This window comes from Hyalella azteca, unplaced genomic scaffold (genome assembly GCF_000764305.2).
Source record: "Hyalella azteca isolate HAZT.00-mixed unplaced genomic scaffold, Hazt_2.0.2 contig16984, whole genome shotgun sequence".
Taxonomy (NCBI): Eukaryota; Metazoa; Arthropoda; class Malacostraca; order Amphipoda; family Hyalellidae; genus Hyalella; species Hyalella azteca.
The window spans coordinates 2,611-19,691 of NW_025946787.1; the positions used below are offsets into that span (position 1 = coordinate 2,611).

General features: G+C 45.0%; 1 protein-coding gene across 1 annotated transcript in view; it reads left to right on the forward strand.

Moving 5' to 3' along the window:
• Positions 1-13,956, forward strand: part of LOC108678569 (heme-binding protein 2) — a 15,762-nt gene extending 1,806 nt beyond the window's left edge. The window contains exons 2-7 of the mRNA XM_018167024.2: positions 2,653-2,730; positions 6,613-6,742; positions 7,181-7,457; positions 9,769-9,879; positions 11,506-12,580; positions 13,665-13,956. Of these exons, the coding sequence (XP_018022513.1) occupies positions 2,653-2,730; positions 6,613-6,742; positions 7,181-7,457; positions 9,769-9,879; positions 11,506-11,575 (666 nt within the window). The 3' untranslated portion in view covers positions 11,576-12,580; positions 13,665-13,956. The remainder of the gene's footprint in view (positions 1-2,652; positions 2,731-6,612; positions 6,743-7,180; positions 7,458-9,768; positions 9,880-11,505; positions 12,581-13,664) is intronic.
• The last annotated feature ends 3,125 nt before the right edge of the window (positions 13,957-17,081 follow it).

The following is a 17,081-nucleotide window of genomic DNA, read 5'->3' on the forward strand; positions in this document are numbered from 1 at the left end:
CGTCTGGGATAAGGAATAAGCCTGAAGCTCATGGACAGATTAAGCCTGAAGCTCATGGACAGATTAAGCCTGAAGCTCATGGACAGATTAAGCCTGAAGCTCATGGACAGATCAAGCCTGAAGCTCATGGACAGATTAAGCCTGAAGCTCATGGACAGATTAAGCCTGACAGATTAAGCCTGAAACCCACCGTTCCCTGCATGCCTCCTGAAGCTGGGCAGTGCCGTGCCATGCCATCACATGCTCGTCCCGCACATGTATTATGAAGCGTGGGCAGCAGCACTGTACATTTTACTCAGTGTGCACACCTCATACTACTAAGCACACATCATCATCTTACTAAGCACACATTATCATCTTACTAAGAACACATCATCTTACTAAGCATACATCATCTTACTAAGCACACATCATCTTACTATGCAGTTCTCATCATCTTACTAAGCACATATCATCTTACTAAGCACACATCTTCATCTTACTAAGAACACATCATCTAACTAAGCACGCCTCATCATCTTACTAAGCACACATCATCTTACTAAGCAGAGTAAGCACACATCATCTTACTAAGCACACATCATCATCTTACTAAGAACACATCATCTTACTAAGCGCACATCATCTTACTAAGCACACATCATCATCTTACTAAGAATACATCATCTTACTAAGCACATTTCATCTTACTAAGCACACATCATCATCTTACTAAGCACACATCATCTTACTAAGCACACATCATCATCTTACTAAGAACACACATCATCTTACTAAGCACACATCATCATCTTACTAAGCACACATCATCATCTTACTAAGCACACATCATCTTACTAAGCACACATCATCATCTTACTAAGCACACAGCATCATTTTACTCAGCACACATCATTCTCTTACTAAGCACACATCATCTTACTAAGCACATATCATCTTACCAATCACACATCATCTTACTAAGCACACATCATCTTACTAAGCACACATCATCTTACTAAGCACACATCAACATCTTACAAAGCTCACATCTTACTAGGCACACATCATCATCGTACTAAGCACACAGCATCTTACTAAGCACACATCATCTTACTAAGCACACATCATCTTCTTACTAAGCACACATCATCATTACTTACTAAGCAGATATCATCATCTTACTAAGCACACATCATCATCTTACTAACCACACATCATCATTTTACCAAGCACACATCATCATTTTACTAAGCACACATCATCATTTTACTAAGCACACATCATCAATTTACTAAGCACACATCATCATTTTACTAAGCACACATCATCATCTTACTAAGCACACATCATCATTTTACTAAGCACACATCATCATCTTACTAAGCACACATCATATCTCATCGCATTCGTATGACCGGCCACGCGCGCCCGGCGTTCACTTCACACTCCCAACCTCTGACCACTGACGGTGCTCACTTCACTTGGCCTTGGGTACGAATAACATTGGCGGCGGTTAATGCATCCAGAGACTATGTGTTACTCCGCCGTCCACTGACATGAGCTCTCGCCACTTTTCCTTGGGTAGGAATAACATTGGCGTCGCTTAATGCATCCAGAGACTATGTGTTACTCCGCTGTCCACTGACAAGAGCTCTCGTCACTTTTCCTTGGGTACGAATAGCATTGACGGCGGACAAAGTATCTGTTGTTAACTCAGAATCTCTAGACAAAAGGTTTAGCCCTCATGCCTCTGCTTGGTAATGTCATGCTACCGTCGCTCCATGCTCAGCCTCATCCCTTAACATGCCATAGAATTATTGAACTGTGAACATTTAAAGGAAACTTTTGACCCTTCCTTCTATTAACAGTTTTCTGCATTTTAAAAATATTCGGAAGTAGCCATATCGATTCAGTTAATTGGTATAATTTAATGAAATGGTATTAAATTAAAGTTGGATGTTTGCAATTATATTTGCGCCTTTAAATTTAAATCACATCGGTTTTTGTCAGCGTAGTGACTACCTAATAAATTCCTCAATTAAGATTTAATCCAATATGCAGATCTCAGAAAATCCACACGAGTATAAATTTCTCAAAATGGTTTATACTTACCGGTAATGGATTGAGAAATTCGACTTCTTGCACATTGCAATGCTTGCCACGAAAAGGTTAACCCCAAATGCAAAAAAAATAGTTCATGGAACAAGGCAATTCCTGTCATGAAGCCTGCCTACCCCCTCCCCTTCAAGGCCTTAGCCCCCCTTGAAGGTTTAAGCTCCCCCCCCTTGAAGGTTTAAGCCTCCCCCCTTGAAGGCCTGCGAGCCTCCTCCATGTAGGCCTAAGCCCTCCACGCCACTAAGAATATGTGGGCTAGCCATCTCTTTTGTTGTCGTGTCCTCCTGATAACAACAGAGCTGTTGTCGTGTCCTCCTGATAACAACAGAGCTGTTGTCATGCCCTCCTGATAACAACAGAGCTGTTTTCGTGTCCTCCTGATAACAATAGAGCTGTTTTCGTGTCCTGAAAACAACAGAGCTGTTGTCGTGTCCTCCTGATAACAATAGAGCTGTTTTCGTGTCCTGATAACAACAGAGCTGTTGTCATGTCCTCCTGATAACCACAGAGCTGTTGTCATGCCCTCCTGATAACAATATTTGTCTTCGTCAACAGGACGTGTTCGGCTCGTCGGTGAGCAGCCTCGTGACGACGCAGGAGGAGGCGCCGCACACCATCGTCCGACGAGGGCCGGTGAGCGACACTGACCACACTTTGTATCCTTGGTATCCTTCGTATGTTTTTCAGACGTAGCAGTCCCAGGCCACGCTGGAGCGCCGCCTCTGTATTCCGCCGCCTTCAGCCCCGGTAGCCAAGTCCTCGCCGCCGAGGTCTCAGGGGCCAGTCTGTAGTTACCGTTCATCTGCCATCAGTTGGGCCAGCTGATGCATGATGCTGTTACTTGCTTCTCGCCGCCGGTAGTGGTGCAAAGACGGACGATCATGGATTGTGCCTAGAAACGTCCAGTCGTCTCGTGAAGGTCTCCAGGTTTAACTCACTCTCTCACATAAATCCTTTGACAGGGCGTTAAACAGCCTTGGGCCCGCCACGGAAAGAGCTTCCGCGGAGATTGAAATATCGCCGCAGATCTGTTACGTAATTGGGGTATACTGCACAGTCTCTCCCTTCTCTCATTATGGTATATCTTAATCTAGAAGGTCTCACTTAAGAAGTTGGGTGCCAGGCCGTAATTATTTTCCATGTATACAGAATGGCATGCCTCTACCGTCACCTCTCCAGTGAGTCCCATGCGATCCAGCCTGCCATAGTAGTCTAGCTCCTTCATCCCACTGATACGAGACGTAAAGGTTCGCTGGACCTCTTCCAACTGCCGTATTGCACTTACCGTGAACGGTTTCCACAACTTGTAGCAGTGCTGAAGAAGTTGGATCATAATAGCCATGAAATATTACGATCATCGGTTCCGCTTCTCTTGTTCTGAAAGCCCGCCAGATCCACCCCATTTGTCCCTTGCCTCTTGCGACTATTGCCGCTATGTGATAACCTAACTTGACCTAAGTATTCATCATCAGTCTGAGATGATGTAAGACTTGATTCTCATAGATTTCCGTGCCGTCAGGTGCCAGATAGTGGTGCCCCATACCAAAATTTTTCACCAACTTGTATCTCAGATCCTCAAACTTGGTTCCGTCGCTTTGCATGTTGTTCACTTTCGCCAAGTCATATATTACAAAGTCTTGCAACCTCTCGCAGTCCGTATGTCCGTGATGGTCATTAGTATCCTGGTGTCGTCTGCGAATGACGATGTTGAGGCGTGGCTCTCTGCCATATCTATGTCGGCGATGTGGAAGAGGAAAAGGATAGGGCCGAGTACCGTTTCCTGTGGTATTCCGCTTTTCACCCGCACCTCGCTTGATCTCGAGCCTCCAACAACGGCAGCTTGTAGTCGTATCAGTTAGGAAGTTGTGGATCCACGCCAAAAATTCACCTCTGGCCTAATAATCATAGTATCTTGAAGAGCACGCCATGGTCAACTTTGTCAAACGCTTTCGTAAAGTCTAAATACACCACGTCAACCCCGGCCTTCTCTACAGCTTGGCCATAATTTGGTGGTGATGTTCCAGTAACTGGAACAATGAGGAACGATTTCGCCTGAAACTGTACCTACTCGGCGAAATAGTTCCTTATTGTTGTCTTTGCACTCGTTTGGTTTTTTGATGAAAAAATCAGCTTTCTCCGTTTACTGTTCCAACCTTCTCGTAACGATCTTCTCAACACCTTGTACCTGCGACGTTAAGGCCGGTAGTCTGAGTGCAGTGAAGTCTGAGAGCGAGGTTTTCGCGACCATCGTGTGAAATCCTTGATCTGCCCGAAGCTCGGCAAGTCGCAACCCTCGAGCTTGTAGTCTTTGTAATATGATATCCTAGCCAGACTCTCTCTTGCGGCAACTGGTCGCTTTCAGGCGCCGAAAAATGGCCATTGGTCGGTTATAACTAATTGGACTAGGCCGACCACTGGCCACGTATTATTCCTCGCCCCTCGTTGAGTTCACCTTCACCATGCCGCCCATCGTGAACCGACAGTCGAGTAATTTTTGACGTCTCTTTCCCCTCACACCTTCCACAACGCCTGCAATCGAGCAGTTAGTATGAGGGATTTTCCCTCCACGTATCAGCGTACTCGATCATAACTATTTTTTGGTAGATAATATCTACAATAAGGAGCCTGATCAAGAAATGTCGAGTGTACCATTCAATGGAGAATAAAAATTACAACCCGTTGACATCTCGACAAAAGTGTAAAAGTCACAAACTTGATGAACAATAATATTCAAAGTTTATTGAAAATTCCTTTCATTATAACACTTTAAATAAAAAGTTTACATATTTTTGGTTTCTGTCCACCATTTATAAATAGATAGCTGGGTAAGCATGGAGAAATTCATATCGCCATTTCATTTACGAGTGGAGTAAAGTCCACCCTAATTTGTGAAGAAACTCGCAGGGAAGAACCGAGCCTGTTCGAAGCCTCGCGGTTCTCAGTCAAAGCCTTGATGTCACCGGCCTGAAATTTTGGAGTTTGTTTCTCGCACCCTCTTCTTTGTAGATTGGAGTTATTAGCCCCAACTTTAGGTAACAAAGAATGTTTCCTTCACCCAACGATGCTTTCCAGAGCAAAGTTAGAGGGACGTTCAGTGCACCGACGCATTTTTTAACCAATACTGCGGCTAATCCAACCTGACTAGTATCAGAATAAGGCGAGCATTCTCGCTAAGTCCGTTATTTCAAACTATATATCCATCAACACACGCCTCCTGGCTGTTCTTAATGGACTCCAATTTAGTTCTCCTGGCTTGAGTAAAAACAGTTGCTGAATACTTTCTTCAAAGGGCTTTCATTGCAGTTCACTCATGTCCTGGTCGTCCCCAACGAGGACATTATTATCTTTCAGAGGCCTCACTGTGGCCGTGATTAGTCATATTTGTAGAAATATATAATATTCTCCTGAATGACGCCAAAGGCTCGCACCTCAGCTGACTTGCTCTAATCGTGTGAGGCCTGCAGCTGTCATTCAGTTTTCTAAATTTCCTCATTTAGACGTACGAGCCTCCGCCTCTCCATATTCCTAGGGGCGGCCGCTATCTGCTTGTTCTGACTCGCTCTTTTTCGCATGAGAATTAGTCTTTCGTTTAGAATTATGCGTCGTTTGATGTTCGTTCTTCCTGCCACCGTTCGTACACCTGCCATACTACTCCGCATAGCTTGTTGCACATTGCATCGCCAATTAACTCCAGGAACTCGGATCTCCAGTCGACGTCGAGGATTCCGTTCCCATTGGCCTCCCAGTCTGTTCATCGGTGGTGAAAATTTAGCTCAGTCAGGCTCTCTCGAGATGTAGGTCTGGGTAGGTCCCCAATGCCAATTGTCGCCGCTACCACCACTTGTCGGTGGACTCACAGTGTGGTCTCCTCAACGCGAACATCAGCAACCGATTCATCATTGCTGGTGAAGAATCAAGAATATATCCAGGATATTGTGCTCTGTTATTGGCATCTGTAACTGCTGACTAAGCAAATGCTCCCTAGCAAATCGTAGTAGGTATCTTGCTTGGTTCTTGTCCTGGTCTGAACCCCTTCTCAAACAGTCCAAGTGTGACCACCGTATGCGTTAGGTCGAAATCTTTAAAATCTTACTATATTTGAGGAGATTTCACCCAGATTTGCTATCTATTCTCTTATGAGTTTCTTTGGAATTTTCTGGCTGGCGATAACCGATAACTGTGCTCAGGTGGAGATGTGAAATGTGTAGTATACCATGTTCCACATACCCATTAGAGCCTAAATACAGGTGCACTGTTTTTGCTGTGAGGAAGCTACTGAGGCAGACAATAACACCTCCCTTCTTTCTCCTATATTCTCGGTCCGCTTGGTAATCTTGAAAGCCTTTCATTTCATTTTCCCCATCCTGGATATCCTGTCTTAACTGTAACTGTGGATCAGTACGCCCACTATAGCACCCTCCATCCTCCTAGGGGTACGAAGTACGACCACTATAGCCCCTTCCATGCCCCTAGGGGTACGAAGTACGAACACTATAGCCCTCTCCATCCCCCTAGGGGTACGAGGTACGCAAGTACCCCTCCCAGTGGTGGGTGTGCCGCCGCCACGCTGGGTCGCTCAGCGCCACCGCTCAGCAGGCGGCCTTTCTGGCGCTCTTCGACTACCTGGCGGGGCACAACAACCAGAGTGAGTGGCGGATTGGCGGGGTGACAGAGTAGTGGGGTGGCGGGGTATCAAAGTAGTGGGGTGGGTGGCGGAGTGGATGGGTGACGAGGTAGTGGAGTAGTGGGATGATGAATTGGTTGAGTGGCGGAGTGGTGGGATGGTGGAGTGACGGAGTGGTGGAGTTGTTGGATGGTGGAGTGGCGGAGTAGTTGACCACAAGCAACAAGATCCGTAGATGAGCTGCTTGGTGACCTTTCTGTGTAGGTTGAAATATTCTCTTAAATGAGTAAATTCAATAAACTTGCGCATTCTCGGTGGTGATACTGATATGGGAGTGTGGTGATGTGTGGGTGGTGATTTGGGAGGTTGGTGTTGTGGGAGGACGGTGATGTGGGAGGGAGGTGATGTGGGAGGGAGGTGATGTAGGTGTTGAGTGCCCTACAGACTGCCCTTCCCCAGGCCTGGTGATGGACATGGCGGTTCCTGCTTCCGTTGAGGCTCCCGGGATGGTGGACCAGGCCAATGAGATGAACGAGGCCAACGAGGCTGAAGATTTAAATGAGATTGACGAGGTTAATGAGGTGGACGCCCCTGAGAGGGAAGCCCCGGCGGAGGGGGAGATGACAACTTTCGAGGCCTGCTTCTACCCCGGCAAGCGCCAGCAAGCCAATCCTCCCCAGCCCTCCAACCCTCGCCTCTACCTCAAACTCCGGCCCAAGATGGTGGTCTATACCAGGTGACTATACCAGCTGACTATACCAGCTGACTATACCAGCTGACTACACCAGCTGACTATACCAGCTGACTATACCAGCTGACTATACCAGCTGACTACACCAGGTGACTACACCAGGTGACTACACCCGCTGACTACATCCGCTGACTACACCAGATAACTACACCAGGTGACTACACCAGATGACTACACCAGGTGACTACACCAGCTGACTACACCAGGTGACTACACCAGCTGACTACACCAGGTGACTACACCAAGTGACTACACCAGGTGACTACACCAGCTGACTACACCAGGTGACTACACCAGGTGACTACACCAGCTGACTATGCCAACTGACTATACCAGCTGACTATACCAGCTGACTATACCAGTTGACTATACCAGCTGACTATACCAGCTGACTACACCAGCCTACTATACCAGCTGACTATACCAGCTGACTATACCAGCTGACTATACCAACTGACTATACCAACTGACTATACCAACTGACTATACCAGAAGGTGACTACACCAGGTGACTACACCCGCTGACTACGCCAGGTGACTACACCAGCTGACTACACCCGCTGACTACATCCGCTGACTACACTCTCTGACTACACCAACTGACTACACCCGCTGACTACACCCTCTGACTACACCAACTTACTCTGCCATCTGACTAGTTCACCTGTTCCACTGGCAAGCCATCACCTGATGCTATCGTTACACTAATAGAAAAAAACAGCCTGCATGAGGTGAGAACGGGAGGACGCCATTGACTGTCGAGTGGAAGGCAAGCTGGCTTCTACCTTAGACCTCGAGCCCTATGCATGGCAATACACTCTAAGGATAGTCCAAGTCCGCTTAGGTTGGTCTCCGTAGACCAGCCTATCTAGCCCACCTACACCCTCTATACCACCAGCAGTGCCATCCTAATCTCAAGCAAAACATATAACTAGCCGACACATTGAAACTTCACTGACCCGGTATATCATAAGCTCAGCGGTTTTATACATATGGCCCCATATATTCCAGTAGACCCTGCCTAGTAAGCAGGAGGCTGAGCTAACGTTGGTTGTAGTCTACGATAAGTCCTCATTTATGTGCAACTTTCTACACCCGCTAATCCGCAAAACACACCTCCACCTCTATTTGGAAATGTTTAATCTTACTTGCCAAAACCCATGAATTCTCGGAAGCCAAGTGGGACACTCACTCATCATTCAACATTTTCCCTCATATCGAGACCACAGCCACCTAAACTGCCAACACTTTACGGAAATTTTGGCCAGCACGAACCAAAGTGAAAGACATCACTTATGCCTACATTACCATTAGGCGCTCGATTTTGAATTAAGGAGCCATCGTCTGGTGCCTTTTCGCCCTGCGGATGTTATCCTGCAAACGAATCAAAACTCTACTTCGAGGTTTGCTACCTCTCACGACATTAGGTGATACCCTTATGCCCTCTTATATCTCGCCTGCTTAAAATTCCTTTTCACTTGTTTCTGCTCGTCCTTTTCCGGGCACGGGCTCTTGAAGGCCTCTCTTAACATCTCTAACATCGGAAGGCATCCTGCTGACTGGATCTTACGAGGCAGCCAATAGTCTGTCAATATTCACATGCGCCCCAGAAGCCAACGGGAACAACAGAGTCCTGGCTATCCCTCTTCCACCCATTGGCTTCTAAATTTTACCACCCTCCTTCACCCCTAACTATCTTATACGGTCGAGCCCCTCGTCATACTCATTTATAGTGAAGAGCTCCCCAAGCCAGCCTTTCCTCAGTTGAGTGCTAAGATCTTCCTTTTTCCCCTCTGCACCTTTGCTCCAACGTCTTCCTCCCGACGCCTCTCTTCGTCTCCTTTTTGTGGGATCGGCCCGCATATGCGGCAGACCCTTCTTTGTTCAACCTTATTCTTCCCTACGATGTCCGCGCCTTAAGGCGTCCCCTTACCATACGTGTACGTATGTCGGAGTCACGGATAACAACTACATTCACTTACATGGAAAATGTGACAATGTGATCCATACCATTCATTTAACCGACACTGTAATCTATACCATTCATTTAACCGACACTGTGATCTATACCATTGATGCCACTGACACTGTGGTCTATACCATTGATGCCACTGACATTGTGATCTATTCTATTCATGCCACTGACATTGTGATCTATTCTATTGATGCCACTGACATTCTGATCTTTACGACTCATTCCACTTACATGGATGTCTACACTTACTGTACCTCATTTGACGTGCCGATGACCATAATCACTGAGATAACAAGATAACACCCCTCCCCCTCCCCCCAGGCAGTTCGGGGGGTACGCGGACACGGAGGAGGAATGGCGGGCCGAGACCCGAGCCCTGAGCGCCTTCCTGAGAGATGCGGGCCAACTGGTGGACAAGCAGCGGGTCTACTGGTGAGTGGACTGGGTCTGGTGGTGAGTGGACTGGGTCTACTGGTGAGTGGACTGGGTCTACTGGTGAGTGGACTGGGTCTACTGGTGAGTGGACTGGGTCTACTGGTGAGTGGACTGGGTCTACTGGTGAGTGGNTGTCTCCAATCTTACAAATGTACAATGAATTTCTCATTTAATTTTCAAATTAAAAAATTAGTTTTTCAATTTTTTTAATATATAATTTTTTTCTAAATTATTTATTCTATTAATTGATTCATGCATTGCTTCTGACTTCGCACAAGTGTGCAAAATTTCAGATCAATTAGACAGGTAAAAGTGTGTCAAATATCAGTTATAAGATTTGTAGCTGACAAAATTACTTTTTCAATTTTTTTAATATTGAAAAAAAATAATTTTCAATTTTTAAAATTATTTATTTTGACATTTGATTCATGCATTGTCTCCAACTTCACACAAGTGTGCAAAATTTCAGATCGATAGGATAAGTAGAAGTGTGTTAAATTTCGATTACAAGATTTGTAGCGGACAGACAGACAGACAAACAAACAAACAAACAAGAAGTGAAGTTAAAGAGAAGTGTTTTAAAAAGCACTACAATTCATCACGAGCACACACACTTGACAGACTTTACATCTTCACAAACACTACACGAGTATTGTAATATTCACATTATAAACACAATCCTCCATCATCAAGCACCTATAACCTGGTACAGCATAAAAACCATACGACACCGGATCAGCCATCTCACATTCCCTCCCGAAGCCACAGCGAGGCAGCAGCGTTCATTCCGTAGCTCCATAATACTCGCACTAAGTCTCCAACCTCCACCTCTGTACAAATAAATACACAGCGAACTATGCTACAACCGGACGGCAGTTGTTCCTATCGTGTCTAGGTGTAGCTGGTCCCAAAACAACACACGCCATCCAACTCACCATTACACTGACGGACTTACTCGACTCACCGAGAGTGACTAACAGTAAAGACGAGACCGAAAACCCAGTACGAAGTAATATGATCAACTAACCTCCCACCTCCCTCCGAGTCTCGAGCGACTCACCCAGCGACCAGCCCACCGCTTTCATTTTCATCATCATCAACATCATCACCCTTCTCTTTTCACCATATCATCTGAGAAAATAAAAAAAATAAAATTATGAAAATAACAACAAAAAACGGAAACGCATGTACGAAGCAATTAAGCGCACTAATTATTTTTGTAAATAAAGATCCACCCTCTCATTGCCCACCCGCTTAAACTATACAACGCATTGGTGGGTTACCAACCCTTCTCACAACCCCAAACAAACCCCACTCACCCACAACCCGCTTAATCATGCGTAATGCGCCTTTTCATCTGCTGCTGTTTTCTTCATTTCTCCTTCCTCTTCCTGGCCACTCTGCGCCACCTCTTTTTCTCTTCCACACTTTCCTAGTGCCACCGCAACAACAATTATGAGCTTAGGATGTTTTGGTGCCAACCTCAAATATTCTGTGCATCTCACGGTAGTATATGAAGAAACTGCAGATGAATTTTGCCTTAACTCGAGAATTTGTTCACAGTATAGTGAGGGTTCCATCTCACCCCAGCCCCCACATGACCCCAACTTCTTCCTCCCCCAGGAACGCCTACGACTCCCCCATCAAGTTCTGGGCGCGCCGTAACGAGGTGTGGCTCCCCGCCAGGGATTGACGGGCGGCCGAGGGGCCCCAGCTCTCCCATGGGGGGGAGGGGAGCTCCTCGCTGGCAGCCGCAGCTACCAGCAGCAGCGGCACCAGCTTGCACCACCTGAACCAGAGCTGGCACCACACGTGCCATCTGTTGCTGCTCACCACACTCATCACCCTACGCTGCACCACCAGATGATGACAGCCCATCTAGTCCATCTAGGGCTCACTGAACTCCTCTGATCTCTTTTGACCCCTTGTAATCTCATTTGAACCTCTGCAGGCTCCTCTGATCTCCTGTAATCAGCTCTAATGTTCTTTTAAACCCATCTGAACACCATCTGTGCCCATCAGAACATTCTGAACCTATAAGTGCCTCTTTGAACCCCATTGAGCCTTACACGACCAGTGGGTTCATCTCTTTCCCTCTCCTACTAATTATGTATACAGTCGACGGCCAGCGTGACAGTTGGTGGCCAGTGTGACAGTTTGCGGCCAGCGTGACAGTTGGCGCCCATGGGCCTTATCCAATGCCGCATTAGGCCTTAGTCTTCAGAAAGTGATGAGGAACGATAAGAGTGTGATAAGGGGTTGATAAGACAACGATAAGGGTTGATAAGACAACAATAAGGGGTTGATAAGACAGCGATAAGGGGGTGATAAGACAGCGATGAGCGGTTTATAAGATAGTGATAAGGGGTTGATAAGACAGCGATAAGGGGTTGATATGACAGCGGTAAGGGGGTGATAAGACAGCGATAAGCGGTTTATAAGATAATGTTATGGGGTTGATAAGACAGCGATAAGGGGTTGATAAGACAGCGATAAGGGGGTGATCTGACAGCGATCAGGGGTTGACATGACAGCGATAAGGGGTTGATAGGACAGCGATAAGGGGTTGATAAAGCAGCGATAAGGGGTTGATAAAACAGCGATTAGGGGGGTGATAAGACAGCGATAAGCGGTTTATAAGACAGTGATAAGGGGTTGATAAGACAACGATAAGGGGTTGATATGACAGCGATAAGGGGTAAAGGGGTTGATAAGACAGCGATAAGGGGGTGATAAGACAGCGATAAGCGGTTTATAAGACAGTGATAAGGAGTTGATAAGACAGCGATAAGGGGGTGATATGACAGCGATAAGGGGTTGATATGACTGCGATAAGCGGTTTATAAGATAGTGATATGGGGTTGATAAGATAGCGATAAGGGGTTGATATGGCAGCGATAAGGGTTTGATATGACAGAGATAAAGGGGTTGATAAGAAAGCGATAAGGGGTTGATATGACAGCGATAAGGGGTTGATAAGATAACGATAAGGGGTTGATAAGGCAGCGACAAGGGGTTGATAAGACAACGATAAGGGGTTGATAAGACAACGGTAAGGGGTTGATAAGATAACGAAAAGGGGTTGATAAGATAACGATAAGGGGTTGATAAGGCAGCGACAAGGGGTTGATAAGACAGCGATAAGGGGGTGATAAGACAGCGATAAGCGGTTTGACAGCGATAAGGGGTTGACATGACAGCGATAAGGGGTTGATAGGACAGCGATAAGGGGTTGATAAGGCAGCGACAAGGGGTTGATAAGACAGCGATAAGGGGGTGATAAGACAGCGATAAGCGGTTTATAAGACAGTGATAAGGGGTTAATAAGACAGCGATAATGGGGTGATATGACAGCGATAAGGGGTTGATATGACAGCGATAAGCGGTTTATAAGATAGTGATATGGGGTTGATAAGACAGCGATAAGGGGTTGATATGGCAGCGATAAGGGTTTGATATGACAGAGATAAAGGGGTTGATAAGACAGCGATAAGGGGTTGATATGACAGCGATAAGATGTTGATAAGATAACGATAAGAGGTTGATAAGGCAGCGATAAGGGGTTGATAAGACAACGATAAGGGGTTGATAAGACAACGGTAAGGGGTTGATAAGATAACGATAAGGGGTTGATAAGATGACGATAAGGGGTTGATAAGACAGCGACATGGGATTGATAAGACAGCGATAAGGGGGTGATAAGACAGCGATAAGCGGTTTATAAGACAGTGATAAGGGGTTGATAAGACAGCGATAAGGGGGTGATAAGACAGCGATAAGAGGTTGATAAGACAGCGATAAGGGGTTGATAAGACAGCGATAAGGGGGTGATCTGACAGCGATAAGGGGTTGACATGACAGCGATAAGGGGTTGATAGGACAGCGATAAGGGGTTGATAAGGCAGCGATAAGGGGTTGATAAAACAGCGATTAGGGGGGTGATAAGACAGCGATAAGCGGTTTATAAGACAGTGATAAGGGGTTGATAAGACAACGATAAGGGGTTGATATGACAGCGATAAGGGGTTGATATGACAGCGGTAAGGGGTTGATAAGACAGTGATAAGGGGTTGATATGACAGCGATAAGGGGTTGATAAGACAACGATAAGGGGTTGATATGACAGCGGTAAGAGGGTGATAAGACAGCGATAAGCGGTTTATAAGACAGCGATAATAGGTTGATAAGACAGCGATAAGAGGTTGATAATACAGCGATAAGGGGTTGATAAGACAGCGATTATGGCGCGATTTACTGAAGATAAGACAAAAGATCGGCAAGATAAATATAAGATGAAACAACAGCTTGTTCCTCACTTCAATACTCGTTACATTTAAGCCTTAATATATGTACTGTAATGAACTTAGTATATGTATAACGTTATCTTAAAGCATGTCTGATGATACAAATATATGTACTGTAATGAACTTAGTATATGTATAACGATGTCTTAAAACATGTCTGATAAGACAAATATATGTACTGTAATGAACTTAGTATATGTATAACGTTGTCTTAAAGCATGTCTGATGAGACATCTTGAAGAATAAGGTTTCTGTAGAAATGGCTGATCGGTAAGTCTTTTGAGACATGTAGAATATAATGCGCCCTGGCAAGCAATAAGACATCAGACATATTTCAATCTCATTCTGATTACTTTGTAAGAAAGTGTAGCATCGGCATTTGAATGTCTTAAGGTCATCTGTGTGTTTTTATTAAATGTCGCATATCTAACTGATGTCTACTTAACCTCTGATGGCTTAACCTCTGATGCCACGTGATGGCTGCAGACATGGCTGATCACGTGTGATGGCTGCAGACATGGCTGATCACGTGTGATGGCTGCAGACATGGCTGATCACGTGTGATGGCTGCAGACATGGCTGATCANATTAATGAGCTCGCTATTACTTATTAATGAGCTCGCTATTACTTATTAATGAGCTCGCTATTACTTATTAATGAGCTCGCTATTACTTATTAATGAGCTCGCTATTACTTATTAATGAGCTCGCTATTACTTATTAATGAGCTCGCTATTACTTATTAATGAGCTCGCTATTACTTATTAATGAGCTCGCTATTACTTATTAATGAGCTCGCTATTACTTATTAATGAGCTCGCTATTACTTATTAATGAGCTCGCTATTACTTATTAATGAGCTCGCTATTACTTATTAATGAGCTCGCTATTACTTATTAATGAGCTCGCTATTACTCATTAATGAGCTAATTGCACTATAAGAGTTGAGCTGACCTGGAGTTCCCTCGCTCCAGTTAAGTAGCAGACGAAGGACGCGCGAGCTTCCAAAATTCAGAGATTGCGGGCAAAACATCAATTTAATTTTTTCACAATAATGTCTTAATTACTGTCACAATGTTACATTTTTAATTACTGTCACAATGTTACATTTTAACTACTGTCACAATGTTACATTCTTCTTCATCCAAATGATAACATTCAAAAAATGAACCATCCAAAGGAACCACAGTCAACGTCTGCGCTTTGGTCTATTTCTGAAATGCTTCCAGTTTAAAAAAAAACTACGACGCCGTTTAATGTGAAAAAAGTACATATTGTACCGTTGAATAAAATTCCAGCTTTGATTGACAAAAGACGGTCGTTTGACTATATTTTTATACAAAAATTTAGCAAAGGGATCCCTTTGCTGGCAAGCCTTATGAAGAGAGATTGAAGATTGTGAAGCTTCCATGCCAACGTCTGTTATCGACGTCCGCGTGGTGACCTCACTGAAATATACATGTATACTCAGTTTATACAAGGTCCCAGAAGGATTACTATAATTTGAAACAAGAACCAACACCAGGGGCCACGGCTATAGAACACTCATTCACATTTCTTCTCGCTTCGTGTCCCCGACATGTGGAACAGCCTCCGGTTAGGTCGTTGACGCTCTGAGTATAAACGTGTTTAAGAACGGACTATACGAAGCTATACGGCGATATATATTTCGATTGGCAGTGCTTCCCATCTTACAAATTTGATCAACAGCTTTTTCGCTTCAACGTAAGTTTTGGATAGGTATGTTCAAAAGGCCAGTCCTGGGCCTATACTTTCAAAAAAGTTAAGAGATCGTAAGTTCATCAGCCAATCATTGACGGCCTTTCAAGCAAAATCCACCAATCATAGACAAGAAAATAGAGCGTAAGCACTTACGTTCACTTAGCCAGTTTTGAAAGAATGGCCCCTGATCGCCAGAAGACAAGTCACGAACAATATAATAATCGGCGACAGACCAAACTTGGCGTATTCTTCAGCGCCCGCACTACTATAATATACTAATAAGTGTCATCGGTCTTCATCGGGAGTTTACAATAGTTTTCATAATTAACGCCTTTGGATTTGTGCTTAGTAAATAGTTGAAATTGGATACAGTCAAGAAGAGCGGGATCGTGTATCGTATCTCTGATTTTTGTAAGCAAATATTTCGTTTTTCGTAAATTGTTTCAATGAAATTCTACAAAATTTGAGTCACTTTAAAATCATATTCACTTGTAGTAGAAATCAGGCTATGTAAAAAGTATGTTTTCCATCGATGAAACGCATTTGGTCTCTCGTACTTGTACGCACAAACGTACGACACTTACAATATTGGCTGGTTAGTAATACACCGTCTGATTGTTATTGAACTGCTATTGAACTTTATTATCCTTAGTCCTTAGTATCCTTAGTATTTGTTTGGGACGTAGCAGTCCCAGGCCACGATGGATCGCCGCCTCTGATTATCGTTCATCCGCCCTCATTTCGGCCAGCTGATGCACGATGCTGTTGCTTGCTTCTCGCCATCGGTAGTGGTGCAGGGGAGGTCGGTCTGGGATTGTGCCCAGGAACACGTCCAGTCGTCTCTTGAAGTTCTCCTGGGTGAACTCACCCACTCTTAGATCCTCTGGAGGGTGATCCTAACTGCTTTGAATAACCTAACTAGTCAATGCTTGCAGCATCTGTATTCGACGACTACTACCCTGCTGCCGGGCTAGAGGTCTACCCTGCTGCCGGGATAGAGGTCTACCCTGCTGCCGGGCTAGAGGTCTACCCTGCTGCCGGGCTAGAGGAGCGCATACGCGATCATAGATGAGCAGTCGGATCAGAGTTTTGCTGCGCCTTGTCTATTTGACTTCTTTAACATCGATTCTCCAGTAGAATCTTACCGTCTTTGTACGCTCGCTGGTTACTCGG